At 40.9% G+C, this 13,344-nt stretch overlaps 2 protein-coding genes across 11 annotated transcripts in view; one reads left to right on the top strand and one right to left on the bottom strand.

Annotated features, from left to right (window-relative positions):
* ESYT3 (extended synaptotagmin 3) overlaps nt 1-1,614 on the top strand; it is a 33,427-nt gene extending 31,813 nt beyond the window's left edge. For all 4 annotated transcript variants that reach the window (XM_061473530.1, XM_061473612.1, XM_061473456.1 and 1 more), the window contains one exon: nt 777-1,614. In XM_061473530.1, the coding sequence (XP_061329514.1) occupies nt 777-813 (37 nt within the window). In that variant the 3' untranslated portion in view covers nt 814-1,614. The remainder of the gene's footprint in view (nt 1-776) is intronic.
* Nucleotides 190-12,907, bottom strand: CEP70 (centrosomal protein 70). 7 transcript variants are annotated; one of them, XM_061475385.1, is made up of 16 exons: nt 12,772-12,907; nt 12,212-12,311; nt 11,782-11,905; nt 11,287-11,467; nt 10,803-10,972; nt 9,554-9,613; nt 8,805-8,904; nt 8,322-8,464; nt 7,891-7,965; nt 6,704-6,806; nt 5,835-6,005; nt 5,051-5,197; nt 4,362-4,530; nt 3,687-3,801; nt 2,668-2,747; nt 190-2,280 (listed from the first exon to the last, which is right to left on the bottom strand). In XM_061475385.1, the coding sequence occupies exons 1-16, from the start codon at nt 12,778-12,780 to the stop codon at nt 2,219-2,221; spliced, it is 1,809 nt and encodes a 602-aa protein (XP_061331369.1). In that variant the 5' UTR covers nt 12,781-12,907; the 3' UTR covers nt 190-2,218. The 7 variants fall into 7 exon arrangements, 5 of the variants coding, with proteins under 5 accessions (XP_061331369.1, XP_061331450.1, XP_061331667.1 ...); XM_061475466.1 differs by having other exon boundaries at nt 8,322-8,410; XM_061475683.1 differs by lacking the exon at nt 2,668-2,747.
* Nucleotides 12,908-13,344: the final 437 nt, after the last annotated feature.

The following is a 13,344-nucleotide window of genomic DNA, read 5'->3' as shown; positions in this document are numbered from 1 at the left end:
TGGTTTGGCGAGCAAGAACATATGACCCACAAACACAGGACTAACTTGGAGCTAATCTGGTAGTTTTATCTAAATTGTCTGGTAATCTAGTTTCTTATGCAATACCTGCCCTGTGAAACAACTATAATATGTCAATTATACTCTTCAGCATATTTTAAGTTACCATGAAAGGCACTGGGAAACATAAGTAAAAGAATTATGTTTATTAAAGCAACCTTGTGATAAATTTTAACTTGGATAAAGATCTTAACTAAATTAATAGTCTGATCAGCAATATATATATATATGATAAAACTTTAATTACAAAGCATTTACAGCAACTATTATAATAAGCCACTTGCAATTTTGCTTGTGTGTTCATTGTGGTTCAGTTAAGCATTGGAATGAGGCAAAGACTGAGAACCAAGGTTTGGTTTTTTTCCCCCTTCTATGTCTGTAGTTAACAGTGGTAGTTCTTCCTTCTTTCTGCTTCAATGGAGCCCAAGAAATGAAGCACGGGTAGTCCAGAAGCCTGCCATCCATGCAGACAGGATGGGAAAACCAAGTTCCCTTGGCCCTGCTTGCCTGTGTGCCTCACAGAGGGATATGGCAATTACAGAGCAGGAGGAAATGACTCATTCCAAGTTCCTGGTGAAGGCTGACCCCATCCCCGCAGCTCCTTTGCCATGGTGCCTGTGGAGCACAGGCCATAAAGCAGCCCAAGTTCTCCCTACTGTGCCAGTTAAAACATTAAAGAAAGTCTGCAACAACTGTAATTACTTGTGTCTGTCTTGCAGGTATGAGCTGACAAGGAGTAGGAGCAAGAAAACATGATTTCTTCTCATGTACATAAGTTACTGATTTTTCAACTTTGTAAGAATGTACATATCTCCTGTAATTAACGTGTTTTGAACAGTCACTGCAAATCTGAAGCAGTCTTCAGCTCAGGACATGTAAATTTAAGGATCCTACTCAGAAAAAAAAACCAAACAAACAAAACCGCCCCACATTGGGATAAATTGCCCCTCAATAAGGAGTTCTTTATTTTTGCTATTTCTGGCACCTCTCTCCCAGAGAACCCTCAAATATGGATACCCTCTTAAGGAAGTGTTGTGCCTGGAGATCCTTCAGAGTGTCAGCTCAGTGTTATTACTTTGCTTGGCAGTCTCGTTTCCCCAGGATCCTATTCATGTTGTTTTAACATGAAAGCCTTGTACTTCTCACAGAATAAATTTTAAACGGCATTCTTCATCTGAAGGCTACAGAAGCCGTTGGAAGAACCTGTTTCAGACTCTAATGGCAACTGTTTTTTGAGAAACTAAGTAATTGCTATTCCACTGTTCAAAAGTATCTTGGCATATTGTGGCTGCAGATACGTATATAACGAGCTTCCAAGAGGAGGGAGATCAGTTCACCAAGTCATTAAGGTTTCAGTTTGTGATGCCTTAACGTATTTTGTTCTTTATTGCAGTACATTTCAAAATCTTGTAAACCTTGATAGTAAAGTGTTCTGCCTGAGGAACAGCAGAATTTTGTAAAGTAAGCTTTCTTAACAGCAGAGCAAATTATACCAAAACTATTTTTGGAAGCTTGGTGTATTGTTTCTGTACAATAAACTTCTGTCTTGCATAATGATCTTGATCTATGCCTTTCTAAAACTGACTTTTGAAATATATAGCTTCAAATCTGTGCTAGGCAGAAGCCCATAAACCACCACCTCAAACAAGTTTCAAATACATTTGGCTTAGATTACACAAATCTAGTCTGCCTCCATCCATAACCATCAATACATAACTCACACAGTAAAAATCTGCTCACATCCCAAACTGATCTGAAAATGTAAACAACATTTTAAAATAGGCTGTCCAGCAAACCAACACAGGCCATTGATGGAACTGTTATGGCTAATGCAGTTAGAGCACCTTTATCTCATGCTTACTGTGTCAGCAGCATTCAAAATTCTTAGCGGTTAGAGCACATCTGGCCTTGGGTTGGGTTCAGTTTCCTGGGCTGATACAGAGCATACCGGTTCTCTTTCAAGGATGGCTGATTGGAGTTATAGTGGGTTTTTCTTAAAATGACAAATTATTAAGAAAAATAAGAAAAATGCAGCAGCTTTTAATTATGTAAAAAGTCTTTTGGTTAGGGTAATAGAGGATAGAGGTAGCTGTCATGTCATAGGCACCATTGTGTTCTGTCACAGGTAAGATGATCTTGCTAAAGAAGACCAGAGTAACCCTTAACTAGCTGCCAACTTCAACTTTCGTACTGTAGGTAAAATATCATCCAGCTTACAGATCTCTGAAACAGAACAAAAATCAAAACAGTAAGGTGTGTGTATTGAGAACATCTTTGAGTTCAGCCAGAGTTCTAAGATGCTAGAAATACAGCTAGCAAATAAAATCAACACTTCACATTTTCTAATGCTTTTGGAGAAAACCCTCAATTTAGCTTCTCTTACGAGTAATATGATTGACTCTATACAACCCCTTGTTCAATAAAAATGATATATTTGAGTCACTTCCTGAGAAAAGATGGAAAGAGAGTGAGGCAAAAGTTGGCACCTTGCCTTGCATCCTCCTTGTGCTTCAGTGCACCAGCAGTAAACAAAACATCTGTTAGCTATTTAAAGTTTTAGGATGAAGTGTTGGCGTGAAGATAATTACAACTGTTGCAAATATTACTCACCTAGAAGACAGAGCAAATCTTGAATGAGAGCTTGAAATGGTGGAAAGAAGCACTCATGTTCTTCTAACTTATTGATTATACTGAAAGGTACAAATGAGACTGTCAGATAAAAGGTGCCAAGACATTTTTAATTCATCTCTTTGCTAGTCTGTCATACTTTGCCATGACTTTTTAATAACTCTGCTGCTTAATAGCATATAAAACCATGTACACCAAAAATGTGGGTTTAAGTTCTGAAATTGCAGCCAACTATTAGCTGACAAAAGAGGAGCTCTAATTTCACTCTTCATGCCCTACATACATCCTTTCTTCCTTACAAGGCACCAGGTAATTTTTGGACTGGAACATCAGTTCGTGTATGCTAAATATACTGCCTGGGGGGTGGGTGATATAACTGCCTTAGAGGTGGAGCAGGAAATATCTGACAAGCAGCCATTCCCTAGTTAAAACTGTGGTGAGTGCAGGAAGGCTGAGGGAGTCAATATTACTAACTCAGCATATGTCAGGCTCCCTACCTGCCTCTGTTAGTATATTTGTGGAGCACAGGCTGAGTGTGAGTTCATATAGTCTGCTACCAAGTGTGTGTATGTGATCATCTGCTGAAGATACAACAGAATTTGTCCAGTTCCCAGAGTATTTGCAGTCAGCTTGAGCCAACTCTCTTAACAACCTGTACATTACAGCTGAAACCTTGCAACACTTTCTCCTCCCTACCCACGTGCAGTATTTGCTTTGTCTTCTTATGCAACATGCATCCTATGAAACATTATTTGATCACCTCATCCATGCAAGCCAAGGAAGGGTTTTGGAATCTTCTGACTTTTCTCTCTGCCGCCTTTATCCTTTTGAAAATATTCAGGATTTGTTTCATGGAGGATCCTAGCAACTCCTTTACTGTTGCAGCTTGCTGACTTTGCAACCAATAAGTGAAGCTTCTTTCAGTATCCATTCTAGCCTGTCCTCTCAATTAGGAGATTTGATGTTTGCAGGAGGGCCGCTGGTGGAGCAGCTGCATATACCTGTGGACGTCCTGGGTCCCCAGAAGCTGCTGTACCGGCTCAGTCACATCCTCATTAATTATGTCACACAGTTTCCCAACAGTATCCACTACCACAGTGGGTGGAGCAGAGCTGTCTATGGAAAAACAAACACTTCATGTTCCTTGTAACAGTGTTAACAGGGAAGTTTTTTTGACACAATCCAGTTCTTGCAGGTGCCCAGATTTTATTTGGTTTTCCCACACCTAGTCATACAAGTTCCACCATTCACAGAAAATTAAGTGCCTGTGGTCAGAAATAAACTAATGTTAGCTAAGTTTAGCAGCATAAGATGGAAGTTTCTGAGGACTGGACATAAATACACTAGAATGAATCACTGAGGAGAAATCTACAGCAGAGGCCGAGTTATTTTTTCTAAAACTTGTTATCTTTAGATAGTCAAGAATTAAATCAATTTCCTCTGTTACTCTTTTGTTCTGTGTCCCTCGTATTCCTCAGCAATTACCAAAGACTTACAAATAATGGCGATTTGCTATTTAAACTGCCAATTAACCTATTTTTATCTTTCCAGTGAAGAATATACCTGGTTTACACATTTCCTATCATCTCACCAAATTTTCAATGGAGAGATGAGGCTTTTGCTTGTCTTCTCCCTTTGGAAATGGTGTGAACAAATGCTAGGTGGCAAGTCTTTACCTAGTTCCAGGAGCTCCTGGAGATTTCTCATGGCGTTGGTCATTTCCCCAAGCTTTGTGTAAACCTCATGCATTCGTGGATAAATGCCACTGAGAGAATTCACGTCAAACAACTTCTGGAAGTGAGAGACTATTGCTAACAGGGTTGGTACGGATGGTGTCTGGCTGTTCTGTAGCAAGCAGAAGGAGCGACTCGTCAGTGTTACTGCTTCACAAAGCAAGGATTCTTTTAAACAGTAACAGTCTTAAAACTAGTCTATGAAGAAAAATGGGTGTAACTGCCCTTATTAAACCACGGCATTTCAAATATTCTCAAATCTGAAGACATACTGAAAAGAGAGTTTTCAGACACAAATATCCAGCAAACTAAAAAAACTCTGAAGTTTTCCTCTGTTGCCTAGCAAGTACATTTATGTATTCTCAATGCTGACTGAGAAACAGACAGAACAGGATAACCTGAGACTACGGGGCAATGCAAATTCCTCGCTGATCAACTGACTTTGATTAAAGCAGTCCTCCCCGAGGTGAATTTATCCATTATATTAAAATAGTCGCCGACTATTGAATGTCTTCAAACAGCTATTTGTTAAACCCCGGGAGGCTTTCAAATGCAAAAATCTAATCACCATGGTAAGACCACATTTGAGATTTCCACAGTAACATGTGATTATAAACCCCTGGAAGAATTACCTTTTCCTTATTTTCTATTTCTTCCAAAATGGCATCTACTATGAACTGGAGGTCTTCAACTCGTATGGACTCCCTGTTGTCTTGTAGATCTTCAGTATGCCAGGGTGCCAATTCCAGAGACAGTTTTCTCAAGGACCTATGCAAATCCTTTTAAAGGACAGGAGGGGACACAACTTATTTTAGTAACTGCTTGAGGGTGTTTTTATTACAGAAACAGGGAGATTTTCTGTTTCTCATATGCAAAAACATTCTTATACTGGAGATAGTACGGGTTTAGTTTTCATGGAACTTCAGCATAGTATCTTGCTTACATTCTTACAGCCTTGCTTAACCTGGTACTCTACAATAAAGTACGTCAAATATTACAGTTTCAGTGAAATAAGAAGTGCTGGTCACAGAGAGTTTGGCTTTAACCAGAATTCCTTCACTTGTATTTTGATCAGAAAGTTACTGTTTGGACAAGACAAAGGGGAAAAAAAGAATGGATCGTCATTAATGCACAAAGCACATCAACTCTAAAATTTAAGTGCCTTCTTAGGTGGTGAACAAACCCATTTAGATGATATACACAGAGGAATACCTCTGGTGTGTAGGAACACTGCGCATTTTTCACCCACTATGTTTTAAAATGGCATATAAATAGCAGAATCATTTTTAAAATTTAACACCTAGTCAGGCAATAACAAAAGCTGCACACAGAAAAAAACCCTACATATAGGAAGGGACCAAGGAGGGGTCACTGGATAATAGGAAGAATATAAAGCCAAGTACAAAAATGCATTACCTTCAGGGCCATTAGCTGATCTGCCCACATTTCTATAGTGGGTGAAAGGTGCTCAAATCCACATTCCTGTTCATTCTCTTTAATGTAATTTTGCACTGGCCCTTTACTGCGCCTGTATATTAACGGAGGAGCTCTTGGGCTTCGCAAGATAGAATCAATATGGGACAAAACCTTCAACAACAAATAACAAATGTTATTCTTCAAATATGTACAACATTTTATCATAAAATCCCTCTCTACCACAGTCATGATGGTGTAAATGTTAAATTACAAATAGCTCCAATAAGTTATTATCAATGAATTTTACAGAAGCATTCAGTATGTAATACTTTCAAAGATTTAAAAATATACTAGCTGGAAGATACATAAAAGCAACGCAAATATACTCCCCTTTGGGGATAGGTAACATTTATACACTTGAGGCATTGTTCTTTTCACAGTTTACATTTTGCTAAGTTTTATTATGTTTGCTTTTTTTTTTTTTATTCAAAGAAAAATAAAAGCCACTCTCTCCTCAGGCATGTTTAAAACAGTAACATAAGGATCTGTACTGCACAAGACCTCGAACAAATCCCCTGTCCTGAAAAGACCTCAGCTAAATCATTCATTTGATGGTTCCCAACCTAGCTTCTGCTTTCATGCTGTATTTTCAGGTAGTTTACACTAAGATGTAACAATTAAGAAAATTAAGAACAAGCCTACATTAACTGCCAAATCCAGAACATTACGCATCTCATGTGGATGACTTCAAATGAACTCTTAGATTCAAAATAGCATGCTTCAGTTTACATGCTTAAACAAAACTCGTGTGTTATATTTCACTGTAGCAATAGTGCTAGATACACAAAGCACAGATAAAATCTGCATACCTTTAAGTACTGTTGGCAAACTGCCTGCAGCCTATCCACCCCTGCGATACTCTCAGATTCTTTCTTTTCTTCTGTTCTTTCTCCGGTACTACTCTCCGAAGATCTACATGCCAAATACATACAGTGGGTTACATAAGTAGCCTTACAAGGAGGTACTACTTTCAACTTGATTAAGAACCAAGTATGAAGTACACATACACCTACAAAGTAAAAATCTTCATTATATGACACCTGCCAACAGAATTTCATCAAACCAAGCTAGCTGAAAAATGTAATACCTATGTAAGCATCATTAATTTATCTCCAGTCTCCAGGCTGAGGTTATTCCAGACTGCATGCTGATTTAGAAGGGACACCACCAGCTGCACAGCTGTTCCGTTACAGAGGTTCTACTATGGCTGAAGACTTAAAATCCAGAATTTTACTCAAAAGGGTCAAATGCTATGCTCACAGTGTTTATCTGCTTGAACATCTTTCCTGGCTTTCTATACATAGCTCACTATTCTTCTTGTCAAATCTGAGATGACTTTCTATAAAACTACCTTTAAATCCCATCCACTGCAAGAGAGAAAAGACCATGTAAATATACCTGATGTAAAATGAAGAACATTTTTAAAGTTTAAGCAAATGATGTCTTTTTCAGACTATAAAGTTTTTATCATTCAGTATACACATGCACAAATGATTAAGTGAAATTACAGATAAAAACGCTCTGTCAACACTGGATTTCTAATACCTTCAAGGTATTTTCTTAGTAATGTTTCAGAAAAAATGAAGTCAATTTCTAAGAATAATATGGACATAACATCAGTGGCTGCAATGTTTTGTCAACTCATACTTTCTCATTCATAATCCACAATGTAACCAGTAGATTTCTTTACAGCTCATGGAAGCAACAAACACCACAGTCTGGTCTTGTCCATATGGCCACTCAAATCCAATCCAGAAAGACAAAATGAAATAAAAAAAGACACACTGCTGTGCCCCCCAAACAGACCACACCATCATTTCAGAGATTCACAGTGTGACTTTGGAGATACAGTAGCATTTGCTGGTTATAGGCAGGCTCCCAGAAATGGGGATAAGGTACATGCTGTATAAGCTGCTATCTACATTACAGGGTGCAGAGTATCTTTGCCTTCAGATGTTCAGAGGATTCATGGAAGTTACTGAAGAAATATACTTACTTGATAGTTTTCTTTAAAGTTTTCTCTAGTTTCTTCACTTGGTGCTTGTAAAGTTTTAATTCTTGTGCAGTTGGTCTGTTAGCAAGAAAAAGTACCATATTGTATGTCTTGCATTTGAAGGTAACTATAAAACTCAGCCAAGTGAAAAGAGTAAGCAAGCTTTGCCACTGCCGCAGCAGCATTCTGCAAATGAAATTCTGCAGCATTTCCACAAGGTAAGAGAATAAATGGCAAACTAACCATCAGCAGTTGCCGTTACTAACAGCGTACAGAGGGAAGGGTGACTGTTGCTGACATTTCTTATTTCTACATATCACTTTAAAAGGCAGATTCCATACTACACTTTTACAATGATGGTGCTTTTGGCTTCTTTCTCTGTAAAGCAGTCTGCTGAAGTGCCTTTGCAAAGGATGATGCTTATCCTTTCTCACCTTGTTTCCAAATCTTTCTTGAGATTTATATTTTCAAGCAAAAGCTGCTCATTCCTGGTTTTTGTTTCAATAAGTTGTTTCTGAAAAGACTGCAACATAGGCTGTGTTACTTCTCTTATTTCACTCATTCCATAATCAACAAGCTTTAACAATTTAAAGTATGTATGTGTTAAAGAAGAGCTCCCAGTTGCCCATATAGCAAGACAGTGTGGATGAGGAATTAAGATCAAGAGCCTGCTGCATTAGACGACAGTTGGAGAACCTGTGATTAAGGAGGTTATACAGTCCTCAAGCAAAGACAACTCACAAAATAGCACTGAATCTTTCATAAGACAGTGAACCCTACCCAGACAGTGTGCAAGTTAGGAACAACACATGATTAAGAACAAGGGGATAGGCATCAAATACATGTATGTTTCTACATGGCATTTTAAAAGTTACCATTTAGAGATCTGCACAGACTTATTCTTAGCAGTTCCATACCGTGAGCAGTGCTCTGTAATTAGGAGTAGCATCTAGATCTAAGAATTCTTCCTTGCTTTTCACTTCTTTCGGTACCTGATCTTCATCTCTTTTATACTGCCTATTGGGAAACATAAATTGTTTCAGTTTACTGTAATTTCATTACCTCAAAGATCTATGTTGGTTTAGTTAGCAGTATATATGGTAATATTTCCATAAACTGCAAAGTAAATAGATTAGAAATTTTGCCCTAAGATCCACTGCTCCTCTCTATTGTTTCTGGGAAGCTGTTTCATATACTAATTAAGTACACTTATTCCTGGAGAGAAATTCCCATACAAGCAAATCACATTTCTTTGTTCACGATAATAATAATCTCAAATGATAGGAACACCTCAGGTATCTCAGCTTGTTGCTTTGTACCATTTAGGCACCACAACAAAGCTGAAAAGCTGGTAGCCTGCTTGTTTAGGGAGATGAGTTAACTGAGTGCAGCTAATGCAGTAATTCTGCCTGTGAACCATGGCAAAAGAGGAAGGGAAGAATAAAAACCCAACTTCCTAGCTGTCCCAGCCTTCTGCATGACCAGCTGCTTAGCCTGACTGACAGTTATTCCCTGGATGAATCTAAGCTTCCATGACCATTACAATTCTTTGCTGTTTCTTACATGCTAGTGACATCTGGAACACAGAAAATTTACCATTATAAGATTAAAGAACAGTAAGGAGTACGAAAATTTTGAACAGTAGTACAGAACAGATGAGACCTACCTCAGCTCCTTTTTTATTTCACTAATTTGCGATTCATAATAGTCAATTAGACAAAGGAACCTAAAGAAAGGAAAATGGCATTACTGAATCTCAGATATTCTCCAAAACCAATAAAAATTATGCCTGGAACAGGCCAGTTTGTACATCTGCACTATGCTCCAGAAGTGACTGCTTCAAGAAGGTTCTCTCTCATACCAAACATGGTCACAGTTTTTCAGAACAGAACAGACATTAACCACGCGCTAGCCTAAAAAGCAGCAAAATTATTCAAGAGGAGAAAAAAGCTAAATTCTCCTGAGAGCCTCATCATCTTGTGACTGTTTCCCCAGCAAGTGTTAACAGTGAGTCACAGTCTTGAGTGCTAGGGCTCTGCGACCATTGCAGGAGGTGAAAGCACAGGTCCCACACAGCCCAAGAACATCCATCTCTGAAGAAACTAAATATGCTTTCAGAGTGGTTGCAAAACCTAGAGACACAAAAAACTGAACAGCTGAGAAACTGAATTTCCTTTTGAGCATTCTGAGATTGCCTGTTTTGGAGAGACATGCGAGAATGCACAGGGAACCAAACTCAGTGATCCTCCCTCTCATAGAGTGAGGGCACAAGAAAAAGGCTGTGCACGCACAATCCCTTTTAAATACTACTCAGGAAAACATTGCTAGCCAGGCCTAGGAAATCAGCTGACAGCAGCCCAATAAAGTGTGGCTACCTGGGGCCTAAGAGCTGTCAAATCTGATTACAGCAGAACTATGGAGATCTTACTGCAAGAGACACAGGCTTGGAATACTTGCAGAACTTTCCCTAAAGTACCTGGGAAGCCTTGCAGCAAACCTTCAGTCTGCAGTTGCAAAGACCACGTTCCAGAACTGGAAGGGCTCTTTCTGGTGAGGCTGGGGATAGTCTTTGTTGTTTTCTTCTTTGGTTGTTTTTTAATTTACATTTTTAAACGTTAAGAGTCCCAGGATGAGATCACCCTAACAGATACGGAGCTCCAGAGTGGATCATTCCCTTCTCTTTGCTGACACCTAGCGTGTGCGTTTTGAATTTCTGCCATGGCTTTATACAGCTCACATTGTTTTAAATCTCTGCACTGATGTACCTGTGCAGGAATTCATATTTCAGCCTGCACTCCTAAGGTCTCCAGCCTTTTATTTCTTTTCTTAAATATAAATATTGAGAACAGTTACTCTAAAATCAATTTCTTCATTTAATGTTATAGGTCGATCACCAACATAAGAAAATTGCTTACTGCTGATCTAGAAGAGACTTGGGAGCTCTTTTGCAAAAACGACAAAACATTTTATTTTGAGTGGCAACACGCCGCTGCTCCTCCAGGCCAACTTTGCACAGCTCCTTCTGCAAACGGGCAATTGTCTCTTCCTGTTCTTGCAGCTTCTCCTGCTGATGCTGGTATTTTGCCTGTGAACAGATAATGGGAGAGTTATGAAATTATTCTAACCCACAAACTGGAGACAGTACTGTACGTGTCCAGGTAGGCACTTGGTCTCAAGGAGGCTCAGTTTCAGCCATACCGAACAGGCAGTGAAAGAAAGATACAGGTATTTTTCAAAGTTACTGCTAGAAAATTTTGTATAGATTGAAAAATCCTAGCTATAAACAATGTACTAACTCTATGGCCCAGAACTCATGCTTGGTTTGATCAATGCAAATATTTTTAGAGCTTTTAAAACAAGTCAGAAGTTTGAATCCTCAGACAGCACTATCTGAATTACCTGTGAAGCCTGCTGATCTTTTTGAAGTTCTCTGACTTGATTCTGTTGCTGGCAAACTTTAGCTATTGTCTCATCTTCCAGCTGGCAAATTTTGGACTTAATGTTTTTCACCACATTTTCCAAATCATTAGCCCGTTGTTCTTGTCGAGATGCCCGACTGCTTTCCTGACGGATCTTGTCTCTGAAAAAACAAATAAATCCTTAATTTAAATTAAACTCATTTCACTAAAGACAGTGAAGAAAGCACAGGCCTGACAATATTATCTGATGACGCTCAATAATATCCTGTGGCAGCAGGTATGTGAAACAGCGGCAGATGAAATAACAGAAGAGCACAAAAGGAACTAGGCCAACGTTGCTGCGTACTGGCCAATAATCTTAGGAAAACAGTTTGAAGCTGCTGGTGTAACAAGAGCTCCACCTGTCAGGAGTAGGACACTGATAATGCTTTTCCTGTGCACTAGCAAGTAAGCTCCTTCCACTGCTTATCCTTACCTAAGAGAATGATTGGTCTCCATAAGCCCCTGCATCATTTTCTGCTGTCGGTCAGTGTTTTCCACCAGTGTTTTTAATGCAAGTCTTATTCCTAGAGAAGACTGACTGTCTAAGACAATCATATCTGGAGATACATAAAATAAGCAAAGTCATAATGAAAGGCTTTTAATCACAGAATCATAGAATAGTTAGGGTTGGAAAGGACCTTAAGATCGTCCAGTTACAAACCCCCTGCCATGGGCAAGGACACCTCACACTAAACCATGTTACCCAAGACTCAGTCCAACCTGGTCTTGAACACTGCCAGGGACAGTATCTGAAGAAGATCACATCTCGGCTACCCTTTGGAAGTGACAGCTTTAGAGATGCCTTATGAACTTAGGCTTACTATTTCAAAACACAAAACCCTGTATAGTTAGCATTTCCTTACCTGCTGTATTTCTGCAGCTTTGGGGGGCAGCAAGACTCACTGGTTTCAACCCATGACGCATTAATAGCTTATTTAAGTTTTCCCATTCAGCCTTCTCCTGCTGCAGGTGGGAGAAGGAGACAGAAACCCAAGTTCTCAAGATCAGCTCATGGTCTCCTGCCTTTCCTATTGTGCAGGCAGCAGCAAATACCAAATACTCCCAAATAAAAACAAACCAACCCCAAGCCCCCAAAAGCCCCAGTCACTGTAGGAGGGCTTGTGAGACATTCCAATATGATCTGAAACAAGTACTGGTGTAAAGTGTATTTAACAATATCCAGAGCACTCAGTTTCCCTCAGCACTACCAGAAGGATGTGCAATGAGTGAAGGTTTAGAACACCCAGCCCTTGGTCAACCCCAACGCGCCAGGTGTGCAGCCAGCCTCAGTCCCCTGCCCCAGCCGCGGGAGAAGCCCCCAGAGTGCGCGGGCGCCTGCCCTGGGGGTTTACTCTTTGTTTTCTTTCTCTTCCGTTCTGACTACCGAGCAGTAACAACATCCGCCTCAGGTTCGCCACGGTACCTCTATCATGGCGAGGGCCGTCCGCTCCCGGATCGCCAGCAAAGAGGGCCGGGCCCACCGCCACCGCCTGCAGACAGCCACCGGGATACAGGAGAGCAAAGAGGTTAGTCACCGGGATCGGCAGCCTCGCCAGGTCCCTCTCAGCGACGGGGCACAGCTTCGTACAGGACTGCCTGCAGCGGGAAGCGCGGTGGGCCAGGGAAAGCGGTAACGGCCCGCCCGCCCGCGCCGGCGGAGGCGGGAAGGAGGGAGGCGGGCGGCCGCGGGGCGGCGCTGGCCGCACGCCGCCATTTTGCGGCACGGGGAGCCGAGGGGGAGGAGAGTCCCGCGCAGGTAGGAGCGGCGAGGTGCGGGGATGGCTCCGTTGCTCGTTCGGCTGCCCTCCCGCCCAGCCCGCCTGCGGCGGCCCGATCCTTTCTCAGGCACCGCGGAGCTCAGTCCTTTTCCGTTCCAACACTGCCTGGTGGGAGGTCGGGCCCGCGTGGGCGGAGGGAGCGTCTCCCGGGCTCCTTGGAGACCGCCGGGCCGTTAGAGGAGGAGGAGGAGGAAGGAGAGGAAGCAGACCAAGCAGAC

This window comes from Pezoporus flaviventris, unplaced genomic scaffold (assembly GCF_033815535.1).
Source record: "Pezoporus flaviventris isolate CSIRO_AGI_PZ_B2104156 unplaced genomic scaffold, CSIRO_AGI_Pfla_v1 ptg000001l, whole genome shotgun sequence".
Lineage (NCBI taxonomy): Eukaryota > Metazoa > Chordata > Aves > Psittaciformes > Psittacidae > Pezoporus > Pezoporus flaviventris.
The sequence above is the reverse complement of the archived record's forward strand: the minus strand, read 5'-3'. Positions and strand labels throughout refer to the sequence as shown.